Genomic DNA, 23,183 nt, shown 5'->3' on the forward strand with positions numbered 1-23,183 from the left:
CCTGAGGGCTTTTTCTGGTGCCTTGGGGGCTTGCTAAACACCTGTGCAGAGCAGCCCAGAAGAGCTGGGGTGAGACAACCTTCAACCAATGAGGAATGGAAGTTGGCAGATAAACTCCAATTTTCCTGCTCCTTGCATATTCTACAGGGATCCCTAAAAGCAGATGGTTACTCAGGGTAGCTTGCTCAGCAATATGCTCTTTATTGTGTCTTCTCCCTTTTCTGTCTCTTCTTTGTCTCACTCTCTCCACTACTTTACTGGATATAGGTAGATCATTTGGGAAGTTATCCCAAGAAACACAAGACTTTGCCTTTGGGTGTATGTTTAGGGAGGTCCCAACTAAGATAACTCAGATTTCCTCACACCCACCAGGAAGGCGATCGGGATTAAGAGATCATTTCCTTTTGGCGAATAATATTCACAAATATTTCAGCTTGTATATGAACGTGATACACTTGTCTTAGACTATAAGTTCACATCTTTGGGAAATTGAAAACAATGATCTCTTCAGGTGTCCATGAGGCAGTGTGGAGGCTGCTGTGATATGTCGCCCAGATCCTCACTCAGGGATGAAGGACTGATTCCCAAGCTGCTGAGAGTGTTTCAGGTAGATGGCCCTCAACTCAGCCTTCTTGGGGGTTCCTCAGTGGCATAGAACAACTTTGTCAAAAGTCATGCCTCTTTCCTGGATGGACTGGATCCAAGAAATGATTGTCCCAGGAGTATAAAAGGCTGGCTCTATTGTCCCAGCTGTGGGCAGCTCTGAAGAATGAATTGACCTTTAGACCTTCCTACAGGCCTGGCTGAGGTATTTTCTCCAGACAGAATTGCAGCTGGACTTCTTACTGGGCTCATTCCTACTTGCTTCCCTTCCCCAGCTGAGGATCCCAAGAGCACTCTCTGAACAACCTCCAGCCTGCTGATCTCCATCTCAGACTACGTCTTCCAGATCAAGTTCTCAGAAAATAGGGAGAGAAAGAAATACAATGAACACTGTGATGTCTCTCTTTTGCTTTAGTTGTCACCTTCTCATATAAAAACTCAATCCTTTTCTCCTATGGAGTAGGACATGGGGGGATAAAAAGGAGGTATAAGCCAAATCTGAAGCTTGGGATGCAGTGTGGCCTAGAGGACTAGACTAAAGTCTGCAAGATCCAAAGAGGACATTAGGTGCTCACTATGTGTCTGATATCATAGTAGGAACATCCATGTTTTTCCATCCTCCCCCATTTAACAGTTAAAAAAAAAAATCTCTCCATTTTACATTTAACCTAGCCGTTTGTGAAGTATCTGGATTAAACTTTTTTTTTTTAGAAAATGTATATGCCAAGGTTAGAGGTATGCCTGTTTAGAGAAAGTCTGAATGGCAGAGAAGAACAGGTCAATCATGCTCCCAGAAATTGACTGCACTAGCAGGCTGTGATCTTGGAGAGAAGGGAGGTATAGTAATGTTTGAAAGCATGCCTGTGGAGTTGGGGCCACGAGTCTAGATAGGGTTAAGAGCATTCTTTGCTTTCCTAACTGCACCATTGTGGGTGGTAAAGAGGAGAACTGATCTTTTGTACTTTTGTATGGATGAATGGTTGCATTTGCTCCAACTCTTTAAAAGTTCCCAGTAGGCATGTGCAAAACAGAAGAAAAGGAACATAGCAGACTGAGCCTGCTTTCTACATTCATCCCAAACTAGCCTTCTGAGGCTTTTGAGGAAGGTGAGCTCAGGGGTGAAACTCTCTCCCCACCCCTAGTAAAGCCTCACCTAAGTGATCAGAGATGAAAATAAGGAAAGTCTGTATTAGCATTAGCAAGTAAAGAAGAGCACATGACATTGGGGGCATTTCTTGAAATTGTTGATAGTATGTAACCAATGGGATGGAAGTCAAGATTGGTCACTGCCTTGCTATTGTGGATTAATAGCAATGACTACTTAGGAAAAGGGGAGCTCAGTCTTAAATCAAAATCAGAAATAATTTTTTCCTGATGTGATTACTAGGAAGGTGAACTGTGGATGACACCTTAGAGTTCAACAAAATTGTGAGGAAAGCTAGTCACCCCTGGCCCAGCAACTACAAACAGTGAAAGCCACACAGCTAAAGCCCATTTATATACTCACTTCCCTCAGGCTAAAGTGCTAATGGAAACATCAACAGAAGAATATTAAAAGATATAAAATTCTGGAAAATGTAAGGGCTTAGATCTATTTAATCCAAGAAAATTAAAGTCACTGATTTATTATGCAAAATTAGACGGAATTTTTCAAGGTCCTAGTCTTATGCCTCACTTTATTCTTCAATTCTTTTTATAAGAGCCATTAACAAATCATTTCTCACTTCTCATTGATCCAGGATTTAGCAGGCAAACGTTAAAAATGAGATTTGGTGAAGCTAAGGGTTTGGGGAAAGAGGTATTTCCCTAACAGATAAACACAATCAGTTTGATTGTTTTGTCTTAGTGACAAATTAGAATTGATTATGAAACCCATAGAGCTAAGATATTTAGGTTACTAATGACAGACTATAATGGGGAAAAAACAATCTATCTTTGTATGTTTATGAAAAAAGCCTGTTTATTCCCTAAATTATTAACTATTGAGTAATTTTTTAAAGGATGGACTAATTTGACAACAAAGCACCTAACACCCTAATTCAGGAAGTCTCAACAAAGGCCTCCCCAGGGAGGTGAAGTGTGACTGTTAAACTCCCTCTATGTGCTCCCATAGTATTTCCAACATCTTTTAATGTCACTCATATCTCTCCTTCTTGTAATTACTAAGTGTTCTTCATTTTTTCCTGGTAGGCACTAAAAACCATTAGGTCAGGGACTATACAATGTCTCTCTGGTCTAGAACACAGATGGCATACACCTGTGCAACTTTAAACATTTCCTGTGATTCTCTTCATTCAGGATTAGGCTTTTGAAGAAAATAGGAACTTTATGGGACAGTAAGAAAAGCAAAGCATGATGGTATATGAAATGGCTACCTCTCTGAGAGAAGGCAATGAAGCTGTACATTTTAAAAATCATTAGAAGTAATAAAGAGTGGAAAGGACACTGAAGGCCATTCTTGACAAGCTCTCTGACTGCACATGAAGGAAACCGACCTTCAGATGCAGCCTAACCTGGCTCAAATCTTGACAGTGACCTGCTGCAGAGGCACAAGTTTAGATTAAGAAGGGTTGAGAAGGAATCGCATCTTTTGTAATTACTCTACTCTTGAAAATCCTTAAATGAAAAGCCATGGGCCACAGCAACACTTACTGAAGTCTTCTGCCCTTAAACTGTCTCTCTGACGCTTGTCCACATCTCCACAGCACATAAACTTCTATTCAGGGCCAAGGGCTTTTTCCCTCCCTCCTTTCTTTGGTCTTTGATTCTTTCCTCTTGGGGAAAAGACTCAATTCATTCCTATAAAGAAATAAACCTTCCTATAAATTTCCCTCTTCCTTTCCTTTTAGGCAAGGGTATTTATAGGGTTCTTTTTGGTGGGTTGGCGAAAGAAGAAAGGACATCTTTCTCCCAGGCTGTTAATTTTTATACTGTTATAGATTGAAGTATGTCTGTTTACTTATTACTTCTGTTCCCTTGTTATAGTTTCTTCCTGAACATCTGTTCTGTTTCCCATATCTATATTTCATCTGGATAATGTCTCCTGTCTGATCATTTATCTGTCATGTATCTAAGAAATGGGTAGTTAAGAATCAGGCAGGGATATTCTGTCAATCTATAAATCCTTTGAATATTCCTGGCCCCATGGTGCTCTTTCCCGGATTTCTGTAGCACTGGCACATGGCTTATAGCTCGGCATCGAATGCAGCAGCTTGTGTACCCAGTTCCAGCAGAGAATGATCAAACCCTTGAGATGAAACCCTAAGCAGGCAACTTGGCTAAGCTGAAAAGAAATTCCATGTGTCTACACTTACATCCCCTACAAAGAACCAATGCTGAGTTGAGGCTGGGTTTCATTGTCCCTCAGAAACTGCCACCAGAAACATCTCTGGACTTCTGCAGAATCAGGTCATGATAGACTCTAGAAATCTAAATTCCTAGGCATTGTAGTTTACAAACACACTTTGTGGGCAGCACTGATGGGATCTGTTGTTAGGGGCAGTGGTTCTCTCCAGGTGGCCACAGAGCTTATTGCTTTACAGACGAGTCACTCATGTTACATAATCTTTGGAATAGTAGATGGAAAAAAAATGGAGGGTTACACTGGACTGTTGGTCTTATGCCAGTTGTCATAGATAAACAAGACCACTGTCTGGGCCAGCATTGGAATTAAAATGTGGTTCATCTGCCCTGTGACAGCTTCTCCCATTCAACTGGGTTAGAAAAGTCAGGAATCTATGAATTTGTTGTTATTGTTATTATAAGGCAAGGACCAGTCTGAGATTTGTCTCTATTCCCTCTCATCCTTCCTGGGTCAGTTTCAAGGGGTCCAGGTTTTTTAAGAAGTTGAATTTTCAGTGAACTTACTACCTCATTTGGACCTCTGAATATTAAGCCATACTCTTTGTATATTTCAGTGTCATATTAGAGACTGGCTTCTAGAATGTTATAACACAATGAATTAAGTTCTCAAATATGGCCTAAAGGGCAGTTTTCCTCAAACAGTGGGCAGCCAAGTTCCGCAAAAATCTTGGAGTCAAGCTAGGCTCAGGTTCTGATGTTGGTCTTTACAACATTCCCAGTATCTCCAAGAGAAGTGCTAGAAGCAAGTTTTAGTTTTCTCACTTAAAAATAGAGACACCAAAAATGGAAGGTAATGGGAATAGAAAGCACCCAGGAGTTACCATATATTAGTAATAGTGCTAAGCAGTGATTCTCCCTTGTCTGATGAATGTCAAGCTCAAAGAGTCACTCGGTGAACACAGGAAGTAACTCCCATTGACCAAACAGTTCACCGGTCAAGCTCCAGTTACCTAAACCTGGAGCAAACAAGCTGCTGGTATGTTTTTCTCAGTGAGATGCTCCCTCAAGATCCTATGCGACAGTATCAGTTTACAGGATTGCTTTGGCTCAGATCAGTTTTCATTCCTTCTAAATGCTGCTCAGGTATTAGGTACACCTTTCCGTAACCTCCACTCGTTAAAAGGGGGTGCATCAGAAGATGACCAAGGCTAGGATGCTTACTTCAAGAAATCTGAAACCATCCTCCCCATAGAGGAATTGGCGTTATCATCTCTCCATGTACCTTGCCATTCTGTTATATTGCTTTCTAACTTGGTAAAGAAAATCCAATAGGGCTAGAGTGAGGTCTGGACCTTCTGTCCTTAAGAGAGCAGGCCAGTTGTGTGCTGGGAACGCTGTAGTCACCAGGGCTTGATTCTCTCTCCAGGGGCCTGGCCGTTGAAATAACCCCTGGCTGCTTGCGGTAGGAAAACAGCTGGGCCATAACTTGTTCCCTTGTTCCCTCAGCTTCTATGCATATTCTCACTAGGCGACAGAGGAGTGATTTGAGGAGAACTATAGGAGGCTTTTTGACACAGTCAGGCATGTGTGCTAGAGGGAATGGGACAGCCTCATTTCCTTTGTGTGATTTCTGATTATTCATCTAGTTCTTCTTGGGTCTCATAAGAACGGCACCCAGGCATGGTCATCCTCAAACCTGGTCAGTGTGGCTTTACTAGAGCTCAGAAAAATCTTTTCTGGATATGTTACAGGATTTTTGTTATGTTAAAAAAATTACACAGCTTTGTTGAGCTATAGTTGATATATAACAACCAAACTTTACATATTTAATGTTTTAACATATGTATATACCAGTTAAAGTATGACCATGATGCAAATAATGAATGTATTCATTATTGCCAAAAGTTTCCTTGTGCTTCTTTGCAGCCTCTCCCTCTCACTGCTTTACTCTGTTACTATATATTAGTTCTCATTTTCTAGAATGGAATTATACAGTATGTACTTTTTTTAAATGGCTTCTATCACTCAGCATAATTACATTGAGATTCATCCATATTGTTGAATCATTTATTCTTTTATATTGCTAAATAGTATTCACTGTGTGGATATAGCACAGTTTATCCACACACCTGTTGATGAATATTTGAGTTGTTTCTAGGTTTTGGCTTTTACAAATACAGCAAATACGAATGTTTGTACACAAGATTTTGTCTAGACATATGCTTTCATTTATCTTGGATGAATATCTGGGTATGGAATGGCTAGACTGTATAGTAAGTGTATGTTTAACTTTACCTTCCCATGGGCAGTGTCCTGCTTGGGCTCAATTTCAAATGTACCATTTCCCTCTCATATGGTTGGATAAGCTGAGCAATAACCCATTGTGAGTTAATGGGCCAGATACAACCCAGCTTATAACAAAGGAGACAAATGGTCACTTGGTGGTCCAAGGTCAAACATCCCATCTCTACAACGCCCAGTTGCAGATGACATGGCCTTGTTTCAGAACCCTAGGGGCTTTCCATAAACTCTACAAGAAAGCATTTCTCACCACTGGCACAATCATGTCTGCTGAATCATCTGGCTGAAGAGGTGAAGCTGCTTGCAGTAGAGCTTGGCCTGTCTGAGAGCACCTTTCTGCTCTAGGCCTCACTTAAAATGGGCAATCTTTTGAGTCACTTCATTTGTAGGCCAGACCAGTATCTCAAGTGAGGGATTTGCTGTCCCCAGAACCCAAAGAGGCTGACATGCACTGGACTTCCTTCTTTGTGGCAAGGTCTGCAAGATGCAGCAATTTGTCTCTCACTTTGGAAATGTCCAGGCATATTCCTGGTCACTAGGTCTCTAAAAACTTGATTAAAATGATAGATTCCTAAATCTTGGAAGGGTTCCTCTTCCCTTCGCTTTCAGTATATTATCGACGTCTTACACATCCTGCCTCATCAGCATGTTTTCATGGATGTCATGGTTCAATGTGATGTTCTTTACATATTCACAGTGTCCAGATCTCTTATGAGTATATTATGACAGCAAGGATGGGTTATCATAGTTTATAAATGTATTTATTTTGGTCCAATCCACTTGAATGAAGTTTTTCCCAGGGCTGTTTTTAAGTCTTTCCTGAATTGGACAGGAAAAAAAAAATACATTCATCTAATCAATGGCTATATATAATTTACTCATTAATCTGCTCTCTCAAAGATACTACCTCCAGCACAGCAGCCACAATTATGGTTTCTACTTGGCTGAGTTTGCAGTAATATACAGTCATTTTCAGGATTCATCCTTGCCATAATATAATGAGGCACTCCCATAATCTACCACAGAAGCTCAGGCATTTTAACATTGCTCAGCATGGGTTATCATTTTCTCTAGGCTCCTAAGTGCCTCTCTAGCAGTGAGTTTTTCCTATCTCCTGTGAGGGGAGAAAGGGCATTAAATATTATGTACCAAGTGAATAAATCATTGCTTATCCAGTCTTATATTCCAGTTCTCATGATAAAGAATCTCAAAATCCAGTCCTACAGATACATCCCTGGCCAGCACATGTGGACTACTTACATTTTTCTATAGCTATAATCTGTCTCTTCCCTATGCCCCAGATGTCCCTAGCCATGTTTTAATGGCATAGCCCAAACTATACACCTAGAGGAAATTTCTGATAGGAGCTGCTTCCTCCTTATATGGGAGAGGGGTATATAATACCTTCCCACAGAGTGGGGATGGGGATGGAGGTGGGGTGGGAATAGTTCCAAAAAGGAGTACTGCACTAGCTCTGGAGGCTCTTTGGGTTTAGGGAAGTCCAAAGAGCCACAATATACAGGGGACATCCACCCAGATATGCCTATCCCATGTCAAATTTCTTATTTATTCCTAACCAGGGCTCTAACCTTAACATAACACATCTGCCTTGGCTGAGAGTTCAATCACCTTTGAAGCTCAGCAACCCTAACTGTAAGATCCTCAGTTCGTTCTTTGGCTGGGTCCACTCTTCCATTGCAGGAGATAAGAGCCTCTTTGAAAATTGGAAGAGAGAAAACAAGTAATAAAGAAAAAATAAAAGGTAGCAATACTGTAGATGCAATATCACTCTCCCCTAGCTTCCTGTATGACAGCAGAATATCTTTGTTTCATATAGGACCTTGGCTTGTAGTCCTTTTATCTCAGAGAGAAAAAAGGAAGATATAATCTCAGAATTTAGGCACATTTACTGATATCACACATTTACTATATCTGAGGAAAATATTTGAGAAAATCTTTAAACCACTGAGCAAAAAGGGAGACCAACATGGGGGAAGATGCAGAAAGGAAACAACGGTGAGTAACAAACCTTGAAATATAAATAAATGTGAATGGACATTAGGCTACCCGGCAATGCACAGCATCAATGCCAAATTAGGACAGACTGTCAGAATAATTCCTATAGGCAGTCATTAAAATGACTAAACTATCAGCAAAACTGAGACATTTTCAGAGGGGATTGGAGGAAGAAGCCTACAATGAAAAGGTAAAGTAAAAGCATTCAAAATTCTCATGGGAGGAGGCAGTCAAAAGAAAGGCTGAGGGAAAGAATGGAAAGTAGAAGCATCTTATTGGGACTAGGGTAGCATCTATTTCCTCTACTAGATTATTCTTTCTTTCATAGCAGTTTGTGAGAATAGAGAAAGGAATGGTAAGCATTAATGAACGGGGGCAGTATATAAAGAATAGCAAATTGATCAAATAAAAAATACTGGAAAAAAATATAAAGATGAAAGAAAATAAGTCCAGTAAACTTAATAAATACTTATGAAAAATGATATTTTTATTCTTCAATTATAGTTGACATACAATGTTAGTTTCAAGTGTACAACATAGTGATTAGACATTTATATAACTTGCAAAGCAGTCACCCCAGTAAGTCTAGTACCCATCTGACACCATAACATGGTTATTACAATATTATTGACTGTATTCCCTATGCTTTGCTTTAACATCCTCAATACTTTTTTTTTTTTTTTTTTAATTCTCACCCAAGGATCTGCTTTTTAGATAGAGGGGGAGAGAGAGAAACATCGATGTGAGAGAGACACATTGATTGGTTGCCTCCCGCACGCACCCTGACCAGAGACAGGGAACGAGCCTGCGACCCCGGTACATGCCCTTGACCGAAAATCAAGCCGAGACCCTTCTGCGCATGGCTGATGCTCTAGCCTCTGTGCAACACCAGCCAAAGGCAGCCCAAGACTTTTTAACTGTAGATTTGTACTCCTTAATCCCTTCACCTTTTTCACCCATCCCCCAAACCCTCCCGTCTGGCAGCCATCGATTTGTTCTCTGTATCTATGAGTTCGTTTCTATTTGTTCGTTTATTGTTCTTTAGATTCCACACACAAGTAAATCTTACAGTACTTGTTATTTCTGTCTGACATATTTTACTTAGCATAATACCCTCTAGTTCTATGCATGTTATTGCAATGGCAAGATCTCATTCTTTTGTATGGCTGAGTAAGATTCCATTGCATATAACACCTCTTCTTTGTCCATGTGTCTATTGATGGACACTTAGGTTGCTGCGATAAACATAGGGGTGCATATATTTTTTCAAGTTGGTGTTTTGGGTTTCTTCAGATAAATACTCAGAAGTAGAATTGCTGGGTCATTGGTAGTTCTATTTTTTATTTTTTTAGGAACCTTCATACTAATTTTCCACAGTTGCTGCATCAATTTACAATCCCACTAACAGTGCACAAGGGTTCCCTTTTCTCCACATCATCACCGACACTTGTTTAATTTATTGACGGTAGCCATTCTGACATGTGTGAGGTGATATCTCATTGTGACTTTAACTTGCATATTACTGATGATTAGTGATGTTGAGCATCTTTTCATGTCTATTGGCCAGCTGTATATCCTCTTGGGAGAAATATCTACTCAGGTTCTCTGCCCATTTTTAAAATTTACTGGACTTTTAAAAGACAGATTGTCAGATTGACAGTCCAGTTATATACTTCCTATAAGAAATGCTTAAACCAAAGTGGCACAAATTAAAGTTATGGGCAAAGGGATTCCTGGCACACAAATAAAAATAAATCAGTGGTGGCAATATTAATTATAGCAATGCCTAGAATAACATACATTAATGATATAGCATGATTCATAACATTATAAACCCATATTATGAAACATACACATATAAAGGAAAGAATTATTAGGGGGAAGATCTTGATACAAATATATTTATAGCAGATATGATTTCTATGTTATAATTGTCAAACTCAGTTTGGTTCTATTTTTGTATCTCATAACTGAACAAATCTAAAATACAGTATGGACATAACAACTAGATTTTTGTAACTCTTCCAAAGATATGACATAACATGTATATCACCTGAAGATTTTCTCATAATTAAATCTATTATATTTTTGGTCACACACATAGGAGCTAACCTAATAAGATTTTTTTCTTTGTCACCTTTTTAATTATCAGTTGTCGGGAGATATATAATCTGCCCATTCATCCTTAGGAGAGGTCTCCAACCTTGTTTGAGTCTTTGCCTTAATTGAGACTTGGAATAACCTGAGGACAGTGACTACAAGAGAGAAGGAGGGTTCTGTCTCTACTGCCTCACCTTTGACCTACTACACCAATTTTAGAAGGTTAAAATCTTACTAGTTTCTAGGGAGCTTATAGCAACTTTTGGAAATACAAAGTTAATGAAGGGCATTTAGATCATGGGGGGAAAAGGTGAATACAGGTCATTGATCATGGCATTTATAGGGCAATCACCATGTTCCAATACCTAATTAATAACTTCTAACATGACTTCAAATTGGGAAATTATTGTACATTTAGATAATGTCCTAGGGAAAAACAGGAAGGAACTCAGAGGCCCAGAGCTAGATAGGTCACCAGAGAGTCAGTGGAGAAATAAAATCAAAATAGGACTTTATAATTAAGAAGTATTAAGTGTTTTGAAAAAAACCAGAGATGCCACCTACCATTGATATCTGTGAAGATGAAAGGAGATAACAATTATAGAATGGCTGGCTCATGCAGTATTCAATTTAATACCTGTAAGTCAGGAGAAAGGAATTCAGAATATTCAAAAATAAGAGGCAGACAATAACTGACATGAGCACTTCAGAAGAGTTAGGACTCTATTACCAATATTTTAGAAAATACTTTGGGTTCAAACCAAACTATTTTTCTTAGGATCTGGAGGTCTTCACTTATGGAATGACTTGAAGGTTCATCAAACAAATATGAATTACACCGTGTTGTTAGTTGTAATATGGTCCTCTCGTAGTACCGTATTCTACTATACACAATCTTGGAGAAAGTAATTCCTAAGTTGCTACAGTACTATATTAATAATTGTTTGGATATTGATCTACCCTCCTCAGCAGAAAAGAAGTAGGAAGACATAACTTAGTTTATATCTATTCTGGTATTGTGGTTACATTGTAAGTTCTTAATTGTATGAAAGGAAAGAAGGATCAGTTCATAACTATTGAGGCCACTATGCTGCAATCAGTGAGCATAGGGATTAACTGTGGAGATTCTACATGTCTGTGGGCTTGTACTATATTTTGGGAATGAAGAATTGGTCCTGAGATCCATATGAGCTAGAAGGAGCAGCTGTAGTGTTGGGAGCCAGGTCTGGTCCTCCATACTTGGTCAAGCTTCTTCATTCATAGTTTCTGGTCTCTGGCTCTATTTACATACCCTGATTACCAACATACTTTCTTATCAGGACTTAACCCTGTGATAAATCCAGTTAAGATAGGCTATCCCCTACACAGAGTGCTAGTTGCAGATATGCGTATGATGGGATGGACTCAAAGTAAATCTCTGGAAATTCAAAGTCCAAAGTCAACTGCAAATAAGTATGCACCCAAGGCTTTGGATTTATATCAAGAGAACTTAGATGACCTTGTCATGTTCCAGCAGGCAGGGTATATGCAAGGGAAAGGGAAGTCATTTTTGGCATCACCCCAACTTCATATAATTGCCTATAGACCACAAATCTATTTGCTCTGCCCAACCAGGGCTGGGTGCCCACAGAGAACTATAAAGGGATAGTCTTGGGATGTGTATTAGTCCAAACCAGTTGAAGGCACATTACCCTGGCTAAGAAGGAACAGTAACTTATCAGTGGTCAGTGCATTCTATAGAAATGCAGGAACCCTGGAGGCAGATCTGTAATTTCCACAGCATCTAAATCTACCTGTATTTTTTCAGAGGCATAAGCAAGGCTATCACTTCACCTGTGAGACCCCTTGGTCTGACTGAGAGCCTAACTATAGGATCCCCATCTGAGCTGGCAGCTCTGCCCCAACCCTTTCCCATACTAAAAATGCTGTAGGGTTGTTGAGGTCCACAATAATACAGTATCTTATTTTATGTGCTTTCCTGAATCTTGACTCTCTAGTCATTTGATTGTAATCTGCCTTTCTTCATGCTTTACAGGTAACACTGATGACAGCCGGCTCCCTGTTTCTTTCTCTCAGACCTGGCTCAGGTAAAGGGAGAGGGTCAGTGGGATGTGGAAATACTAAAACAGAAGCTCTTTTACCATGTCGGGTAAGGGGGGACCACCTTGAGGGATCTGAAAGTGATTAACTCTTTCATGGTTCTATGTAAGTATACATTGAAGTGAGATTTTTTCCCCTACTGAAGCTGATGGAAAATTTCCTTGTTACAGGAAAGAAATAGCTACAAACCCAAGTATGTATGAGAAACCATAAGAATTGTTCTCTGGTACCTGGAGTATAGCCCTGGTTAGGGGTCTTGGTATCCTGAAAGAAGAACATGGCCAATCGCCTTCAATTAGAGCTCATATGAAATATATGGGAGGTACCAGGGTAGAGGCAGGAATGAGGGGGGGCGGGAAGGCAGGGCCATTGTGGTAAGATATTTGAAGAACCAGTAGGGTCCTGATAAGACAACAGGATGGAAGCACAGGGTCAAATACTGTGACACTCATTGCATGTGTAGGCTGACTATGGCTTTCCTATAATTTTTTGTATTGGTGGCTAAGATATTATTACAAAACACTTTGCTATACTATTTTCAGAATTTACTATCAGGATCAGATATTTTTCATGAGTGATGAAAGGACAACCACAAGATAAATGATAATTACTTGAATTATGGGATATTTTTCAGGTATTAGAAGACTAAAGACAATGAAGTATATGGCAACCTTGAGATATCATCAGAATGTACATTTCAGCACAAGAGAATTTATAAGCACTGCAGTTAGGGCAAGGAGAAAGGAGCCGAAATGACAGGATTGATGGGAGAAATGTTCATCTAGTTTTAAAAAACCATGTTGGCTCAATAATACCTGCATTTGCTTTCCCTCCTAATCTATCCTAATGCCCTTTTACCCCTTCCCATGACTAAATCTCTGCCCTGACGACAGATATTTTTAAAGCAGTTTCCAATTTGAAGATTAACTAATATGTAAATCAGAAGACCCCCTATCTTTCATTAACTTTTTCTTTTTTACGGACACAAATGAGGCAGAACCCTCATTCCAGACCAGACTTGGATCGTATGTTTGCCAGGCCATGCTTTCTGCCCTCTGCCCATGTTATCACCTTATGTTTGCATACTAAGAAAAGTTTGGGTGATATTGACATTTTGAGGAAAAGTGTGAAGCATTCGGAAGCAGACCAGCAATACTATGAATTCACAATTCATTCTTGGTCACTTAATGAATATGCCTCATCCTAAAGTGACTTGATCAAACTAAAACAGAGCTACCATTTGCCTGTAGGATCATTTGGAGGAATAGTAGAGACAATGCTGTGAGTCCATAACAACATGGCTGAACCCAAATGTTGTTACACTAACCCTCCTAAGCAAAGAATCCCAGGACATGAAGAGACACAGTCAGGATGCTAACATTTTGCATACACAGACCTGGTTCAGAAGAGCTTCTGGTGTTTTAAACCCCCTTTTGTCCCAAATCACTGAGAAGCATGATTATCCCAGTTAACAGGACCACCTCATCTCTAAACAAAAACCTTAGTTCAGATATCTTTGGAGTGCTTTCACAAGGCACTTCTAGTATTAGTGCTACTTGTATCACTCTCCATCCTAAGATATTGTAGGTCAACCATACACATAGGGAGGACCTCAGAGGCTTTGTTGTCTCCTGTTAGATTATCACCTGGTTGCCCACAGGAGGATTTTCAAAGATATCTGCATCATCTCCATCAAGAGCATTCCAAAATGTAGCCAGTGGTTTCAGTTTCTGTCTTTTCTTCCTCCCTCCCTCCCTTCCTGGTTGGTGGCTACTATGTGGAAGAGTGATGTAGGAAACACTAACCTTCTTCCATAAGATCAAGGAGAACAAAGTCATGGTCGTTAACCAACAGTGTGGTGGCCATCGATTAGGTAGATGTGATGACAGCACCAGGACTGGTCCCATCTGGGAATCAGAATAGAGATTCTGGATCTTAAGCCAATTAAACCAGTGAACTTCTACCGTGTTTTCCTTCCATGCTTCATGCCCTGTTAGAGCACTACCTCCTTTGTCAGCCCTTCCACCTGTCTCGATCAGGGATAAGCAATACAGACCATTCTAGGATGCCAAGTCCAAGAGGCTCTTTAGAGAACCATATAAAAGGGGAGGTATAGAAGCTCTGCAGAGCACTGCTGTAAACTCATGACCCAATGCAATAAAGCTTTTAGTCCAGTGGTATCTTTGTCAAAAACACCAATAGACCTCAAACAGCAAGTTGTGGAAAAGAAAATATATTCTGGCGATCCTATGTTAAATCTAGATCATGCAGTCTCAACTAGAGTGATATTACCCCATGGGGGGTAAACATTTGTTCTTAAGGAACAAAAAAAAATCTTATTCTTTCTATGTATAAAAAAAATATATATATATATACACACACGCACACATATACATATAGTACATAAACAAATACATATATGTAATGTCAAAATTATACTAGGGTACAAGCAGGAAAAGTGAATGAAAACATTTCATTAGGGAATTAGAATGATAAAGGTTGAGAAACAGTGATTTAGATTATATTGACTTTAAAAAATGACAGCATTATTTTTCACATAAAATTTTTCACATAAGTCACCATTTTAAAGTGTATATAGTTTAGAGGTTTTTAATATTGTTACACAGGTGTGCAAATATCATAGCTATCTAATTTTAACACTGTTTTCAACCCAAAAAGAAACCCGGAACCCATTAGTAATCATTCCTCACTCCTGTTCCCCATCACCCTCAGTCAACTTCTGATATATATTCTCTCTATAAATTTTCCTATTCTAGGTATTTCATGTAAATGGAATCATGCAGTATGTAATCTTTGTGACTAGATTTGTCGCTTAACATACTGTTTTCAAGGTTCTTCCATATTGTAGTATATATCAGCACTTCGCTCTTTTCATTGCCATGTAATATTCCATTTTATGGAAAATAGTACATTTGTTCATCCCTCATTGGATGGATATTGGATTGTTTTACTTTTTGGTTATTATGAATGCTGTGATGAACACTTATGTACAAGTTTTTGTGGATATATATTTTTATTTCTCTTGAATACATGGTAGGACTGGAATTGCTGGGTCATTTTGATCTTGTATCCTGCAACTGTGTTAGATTTGTTTATTAGTTCTAATAGATTTTTAGTGGATTACTTAGGATTTTCTATACACAAGATAATGTTATCTATGAATATAGTTTTACATTTCTCTTCCCAAACTCACTTCTTTCCAAATTGGATGCATTTTCTTTGTTTTTCTTGCCTAATTGCCCTGGCTATATCTTTAGTACAATGTTGAATAGAAGCAATAAGAGCAGGGCCCTAGCCCATTTGGCTCAGTGTTTCAGTGCTGGCCTGGGAACCTGGGTTCAATTATGACCAAGGGCACATGCCTTGGTTGCAGGCTCCATCCCTGGCCCAGTCGGGGCACATGCAGGAGGCAGCCAATCAGAGAGAGAGAGTGTGTGCCTCTCTCTCTCCCCCATTCCACTCTCAGAAAAAAGCAATGGAAAAAATAACCTTGGTGAGAAAACAAAACAAAAAGTAGTAGTAAGAGCAAATATCCTAGTCTTGTTCTTGATTTTAGGGAGAAAGCACTGAATCTTCTACCGTTAAGTGTAATGTTATGTATAAGTTTCTTATAAGTGGCCTTTACTAGGTTGAGGAAGTTCCCTTCTATTCCTAGTTTGTCAGTGTTTTTATCACGAAAGAGTATTGAGTTTTACCAAATGCTTTTTCTGTGTATTATATTCATGTGGTTTTGTTTCTTATTGTATTGATGTCATGCATTGCAATTCATTTTTTAGATATTAAATGAACCTTGCATTCCTGGGATAAATTCCATTTGGTCATGGTTTATAATCTTTTTTTATACAGTTCTATAGTCAGTTTGCTAGTATTTGTTGAGAATTTTGTTTTTGTTTATAAGGGGTGTTGGTATATAGTTTTCTTTCCTTGTGATTTAAAAAATCTGTTTTTAGTATCATGGTAATTACTAGACTTGTAGAATGAATTAGGAGTATTTCCTATGCTTCTATTTTTTGGGGGAAAGAGTTTGTGAGGAATTAATATTAATTCTTTTAATGTTTGCCAGAATTTACCAGTGGAACTATCTGGGTCTAGGCATTTTTCTTAATGGGAAGTTTTTTGATTACTAACTGTTCTTAATTGTTATAGTTCTACTTGGATTATCTATTTTCCACTGCATTTAACTTATCTAATTTGATGGCATATAGTTGCTTATAGGATTCTCTTAAGATACTTTATTCTGTAAGATTGATAGAAATATCCCCTCCTTCATTCCTGATTCTAGTAAGTTGAGTCTTTCTTTTTTCTAAAGTCTAGTTAACAATAAAATTTGTAAATTTTATCGTTCTTTTCAAAGGACTAATTTTTGGTTTTGTTGGTGTTCTCTACGATTTTCCTATTCTCTTTCATTTATTTCCACTCTATTTTCCCCTCCTTTTCATTTTGGTTTAGATTGCACCTCTGTATCTTAAGGTGAAAGATTAGGTTCCTAATTTGGGATCTTTCTTCTTTTTCAGCATAGGCATTTTTATGGCCATTTAGATTACTTATTTTTTTCTTTTTAAAATTGAGATGTATTTGACATATATCATTACATTAGTTTCAGATGTACAAAATAATGATTTGATATTTGTATATATTGTGAAATGATCACCACAATACATTTAGTTAACATCTATCACCAAATGTTACAATTTCTTCTTGTGATAAGAACATTTAAGATCTACTCTCTTGGCAATTTCCAAATATACATAGTTAACAGCAGTAACTATGCTGTGCATTCCATCATCATGACTTACTTTATAATGAGAAGTTTGTGCCTTTTAACCACCCCCATCCCCTGCCTCTTATAACCACTAATCTGTTCTCTGTTGATCATTTCCTTTGCTATAAAGAAGCTTTTTGGTTTGATGTAGTCCCACTTGTTTAAGTTTTTATTTTCTTGCTTGTTATAGGTGTCAGATAAAAAAAAAAAATTGCCCAGACCTATCTCAAAGAGCTTTTCCTGTGTTTTCTTTTAGGAGTTTTATAATTTCAGGTCTGTTCAACTCTTTAATCCATTTTGAATTAATTTTTGTAAGTAGTGCTAGGATAGGGGTCCAGTTTCATTTTTTATGTATGATTATCCAATTTCCCCAGCACCATTTATTGAAGAGCCTGTCTTTTCTTCATCAAGTATTCTTGGCTCCTTTGTCTCTGACCATTTATTGACCATATATGCATGGGTTTATTCCTACCTCTTGATTCTGTTCTGTGTCTGTTTTATTGGTTTTTTTAATCCTCACCTGAGGATATTTTTTTCCATTGTTTTTTCAGAGAGAGTGGAAGGGAGAGAGACACATGGATTGGTTGCTTCTCGCACAGGCCCTGACCGGGGCCAGGGATTGAGCCTGCAACAGAGGTAGGTGCCCTTGGCCAGAATCAAACCCGGGACCCTTCAGTCCACAGGCTGACGCTAACCACTGAGTCAAACCGGCTAGCGCAGACTATGTTTGTTTTATAAAACACTACATTATTTGGGTTACTATAGCTTTAAAATATAGCTTCAAATCAGGAAGCATGATGGCTCCTGCTTTCTTCTTTCTCAGGATTGCTTCGACTGTTTGAGGTCTTTTGTGGTTCTTTATACATTTTATGATATTTTCTTTCTATTTCTGTAAAATATGTCTTGTAATCTTAATAGGGATTGCATTGGATCTATAGATGACATTGGGCAGTATGGACATTTTAAAAATTAAAATTATTGGGGTGACACTGGTTAATAAAATGATACAGGTTTCAAGTACAGAATTCTATGATACATCATCTATATATTGCATTGTGTGCCCACCATCCAAAGTCAAATTGTCTTCTGTCACCATATACTTGACTTTACTAACCTCCTTCCCTCTGGTAACCACCATACTGTTATGTGTCTGAGTTTTTGTGTAAGCATGTACATTTTAATATTAATTCTTCTACTCCATGAACATGAGATACCTTTCTATTTGTCTTCAATCTCTTTCATCAGCATATTGTAGTATTTTTCAGTATAGAGATATTTCACCTCCTTGGTTAAATTTGTTTCTAAGTATTTTATTGTTTTTGATGCTATTATAAATGGGATCATTTTGTTGATCCCCCCCCCCAGATAATTTGTTGTTAGTATATACATGCATTACTAATTTTATAAGTTAATTTTATATTCTGCAAATTTACTTAATTTGTTGATTAAAGCTCTTTTTGAGGGAAGTCTTTAGGCTTTTATATAATATAAAATCATGGCATATGCAAATAGAGAATTTTATTTTTCTTTATAATCCTAATGCCTTTTATTTAATTATATATTTTTCCTTGCTAGCTCTTCCAGTACTGTTTTGGATAAGAGTGGTGATAGTGGGCACCCTTGTTTTGTTCCTGATCTTAGAGAAAAAGTTTTCAGCCTTTCACTATTAAGTATGTTAGCTGTGGGCTCTTCAAACATGGGCTCTGTGTTGAGGTAAGTTCTTTCTATACCTAAGTTGAGAATTTTTATCATAAAAGAATGTTGAATTTTGCAAAATGCTTTTTCTGCATCTATTGAGATGATCATATAATTTTAATCTTTCATTTCGTTAATGTGGTTATCACATTTACTGATATTTGTGTATTAAACTATTCATGCATCCAAGAGATAAATTTCATTTGATTACGGTGTATGAGTCTTTGAATGTGCTGTTGAATTTGATTTGCAAGTATTTTGTTATAATAGTCAATTATGCTGGAAACAATTTTGTTTTACATGTAAAACTCTACACTTTAATTCCCCCATTTTATGTTATTGATATCACAATTTATATCTTTTTACATTGTGTATGGTTTACAAATTAATCCTATTATTGAGTATGATGTTAGCTGTGTCATATTTGGCCTTTATATATTTTTTCCTTTTTATTGAATTTAGTGAGGTGACATTGGTTAACAAAATTATACAGGTTTCAGGTGTACAGTTCTACAACACTTCTGCACAATGTATCTTGTGGTCACCATGTCAAGTCTCTGCCCATTACCAACTATCCCCTCCTCCACCTCCCTGGGCAATCACCACACTGTTGTCCATGAGCAATTCCTTCCCCCCTCCCCCATGGCCCCTCTCCGACAGCTGTCTGCCTGCCTGCTCTCTATGACTGTCTCTGTTTTGCTTATTAGTTCATTTTGTTCATTAGATTTTACATATGAGTGAAATCATATGGTATTTGTCTTTCTCTGACCGACTTATTTCACTTAGCATAATGGCTTTTATTATGTTAAGGTATGTTCATTCTGTACCTTCTTAAGAGTTGTGTTGTTTTTTTTTTTTATCATGAATGGATATTAAATTTTATAAAATGCTTTTTCTTCATCTTTTGAGATGATCATTTGATTTTTATTTAATTCTACTAATGTAATTATTTACAGTTATTGATTCATATGTTCAGCCATCCTTATATCTTGGGGATGAACAACAGCTTCCACTTGGTCATGGTGAATGATCCTTTAAATGTGCTGCTGAATTTGACTTGTTAGTATTTTATTGAGAATTTTTGCATTTATATTTATCAGGATTATTTGTCTGTAGTGTTCATTTCTGGTGGTGTCTTTTCCTGGCTTTGGTATCAGGGTAACGCTGGCCACATAGAATGAAGTTGATTTTTTTTAGAAGAGTTTGAAAATGATTGGCATTAATTTTTATTTAAATATTTGGTAGAATTCACCAATGAAGCCATCTGTTCCTTGGCTTTATTTCATTGGGAGGGTTTTAATTACTGATTCATTCCCCTTGCTAATAATTGGGCAGTTCAGGCTTCTATTTCTAAGAATTTTTCCATTTCATCTAGACTGTCCAGTTTGTGGGCATACTGGTTCCTTGTTTTCTCTGGTATTAAAATGTCCCCTCTTTTATTTATAATTTTGTTGATTTGGGTCCTCTCTTTTCTTTGGTTAGTCTCAAAATTTTGTTTTCAAAGAACCAACTCTAGTTTTTAAAATTTCCTATTGTTTTCGTGTACTCTCGTTCATTTATTTCTGCTCTATTAGTTCCTTTCTTTTAACTTTGGTTTTGGTTTGTAATTCTGTTTTCTTGAGGTGTAGAGTTAGGTTGTTTGAGATTTTTCTTGATTCTTAATGTGTGTTTATTGGTATGAATTTCCCTTTGAACAGCTTTTGCTGCGTCCATAGTTTTGGCATGTTTTATTTCCATTTTGTTTGTCTCAAGATACTTTATTTCCCCTTCAATTTCTTTGTTTCCTTTTTATTAAATGTATTGGGGTGACACTGGTTAACAATGATACATGTTTCAGGCACACACAATTCTACAACACATCATCTGTACAATGTATTGTGTGTTCCCACCTCAAGTCTCCTTCTATCACCCGCCTCCCCTTGGCAATCACCACACTGTTTCCCGTGTCTGTGAATTTTTTCCCTTTTTTGCTCAATCCCTCCATTAGGCCCCCTTTAATTTCTACTTTGATCCACTGATTGTTCAAGAGAAAATTTAAATTTTTGTTTAATTTTCTTTGTGAATTTCCAGTTTCCTCCAATTATTTACCATTGTGGTCAGAGAAGATACTTGCTATGATTTCAGTGTTCTTGAATTTGCTAAGACTTGTTTTGTGGCCTAACATATAGCCTCTGTTAGAAAATGTTTCATCTGTACTTGAGAAAAATGTGTACTCTGCTGTTGTCAAGTCTTTTTGATTTATAGCGTGATTCAAATCTACTGCTTCCTTAGTGATTCTCTGTCTGGATGATCTATACTTTGTTGAGAGTGGATTTTTAAAGTCTCCAACTATTATTTTATTGCTATTTATTTCTCCTTTTAGCTATTTTTTGCTTTATATATTTAGTTGCTCTGTGTTGGGTGCATAAATATTTACAATAGTTATTCTTGATACATTCACCACTATCAATTAATGATGGAATTCTTTGTCTCTGCCATTTTTAAAGTATATTTTATAATGCTTAAAATATCATTTTGCATCTTTTTCACTCTGTCTGTATGTGTCAAGCCAAAGAATTTGGTGCACAGTTCTGCTTAACATGATCCTCAAACAAGAGTCTACGAGAGTCTTACCCCCTATATGGGTCCCTGCCTGGAAGAGTAATTTGTATCCCCACCCACTGCTGAATACAAGCCTCAGCCCACCTGACAAGGGAACCTAATGAGAGCACAGAGGAAGCTAACTCTTATCTGGGTAGATAATCAGGCAGACCTGTTCACTAAACACTGGCCAGATGGGCTGCTGGCTTATCTCTGCAGATGAGCAGAGCCACTGGATGGACTCTGTGCTCAAGTGCTGCTGGGCCAGCAGTTTCCCAGGTGCTCAGGCAAGGCTTCCTGTCATTTGGGGTGAAAAGCTACCTTCAGAAGTGGGAAGGCCATAAATCGGCATCAGTTCTGCTGCCCCACTAGACAGGGAGCTAAGGCCAGGAAAACCCTTTGTTTGGGATGTTGACTCAAGCAGAACTGTGCCCCAATTTCCCTGGCCAAAGGAGGCTACTTGCTTTGCCCTAAGTTGGAAACCACAGGAAGAAAAATGTCTGAAAACTATTTTGATGTGACTGCAACTCACTCTTTGGTCTTCTCTAGGCAATGACTGCCTTATAAACTTTTCATCAGTGTTCCCAGTTTAATCCATTGTGTATAGACAATCCTATTTGTTTTTATATTTCCCCTTTTAAACTGAATATAGCTTGACTTCACTGCAGAACATACCTAAAGATGTATATTATGGGAGTCATCTAAATAAATATTTTCATGTAACACTAACTATATTATTCAAAAAATTACTAGCACTCACTCCTGACTACCTTTAATATCAAAGTCAGCCCTGAATGGGAGATAATTTATCTGGGCACATGTATAAGGGCTAATATAATTGGGTAAAGTTTCAACCTCTGAATATAGAACAGTGACCCCATATCAATATTAAATGTCTCATCATATCCAGGACACTTTCGTACTTTCATGCAGTTACAGAGAGGAATAAGTTGTATGTATGCTATGTCCCAGGTACCTGGGGGCAGAAGAACATTTCCTAACAGAGTGCCTTCCAGAGTCCATGTTTATGGTAGAGTCCAAAGTCACGAGTCAATAGATCACAGATATAATAGCAATTCTGCTGTTAGTTCAAAGACAACATTAAATCTGATAATTCCTGAGGTTCTAGTTCAAGATGGTGATGTAGCAGAGACTCCTGGATTCACCTCCTCCAATAGACACACCAAATATACAGCTACAGACAGAACAAGTTCCCTTGAAAGAAATCCAAATGCTAGCTGAGCAACTCCTACACACTTGTAGAAAAAAATCCCCTCATCAAACAGATAAGAGAGGCTGAGATACAATTTCACAAATAAACCCACCTCTGGTGTGGTTACAACTGGGAGGGAACTTGATTCCCAGCTTCTCCCTGAGAAGTGAAGGGTTTGGGCCCCACAGATTTGGTGCCCCAACTTTTAAAACAATTACCTAGAGATGGGCTCCCAAAATATCTAGTTCTGAAAGCCAACAGGGCTTGTTTCTATGAGAACCACAAGGCTACAGTGACTTAAGACAGTTTTTAAAGGACTCATGTGGACTCACCGTGGCTAACCCAGCATCACCAAGCACAGAGAAAGCAGAATGAAACATGCCCAATCATTTCATGAAAGAGACCTATTTGCTTATCTTAAAAGTTTTGACTTGATGAGCAGACTGGGAGGCTGTTAGATACCATCTTCATGGTCTCCCTCTGTCTTGC

At 38.1% G+C, this 23,183-nt stretch overlaps 1 protein-coding gene across 1 annotated transcript in view; it reads left to right on the forward strand.

The window, feature by feature from the left end:
* Window positions 1–23,183, forward strand: part of LOC308550949 (uncharacterized protein) — a gene marked incomplete at its 5' end in the record, with an annotated part of 110,008 nt that overhangs the window by 81,077 nt on the left and 5,748 nt on the right. Inside the window, 2 exons of the mRNA XM_081125370.1 lie at window positions 12,359–12,410; window positions 18,782–18,919. Of these exons, the coding sequence (XP_080981496.1) occupies window positions 12,359–12,410; window positions 18,782–18,919 (190 nt within the window). The remainder of the gene's footprint in view (window positions 1–12,358; window positions 12,411–18,781; window positions 18,920–23,183) is intronic.

Source organism: Miniopterus schreibersii (genome assembly GCF_964146895.1).
Source record: "Miniopterus schreibersii genome assembly, chromosome: 1".
NCBI classification, from domain to species: Eukaryota; Metazoa; Chordata; class Mammalia; order Chiroptera; family Miniopteridae; genus Miniopterus; species Miniopterus schreibersii.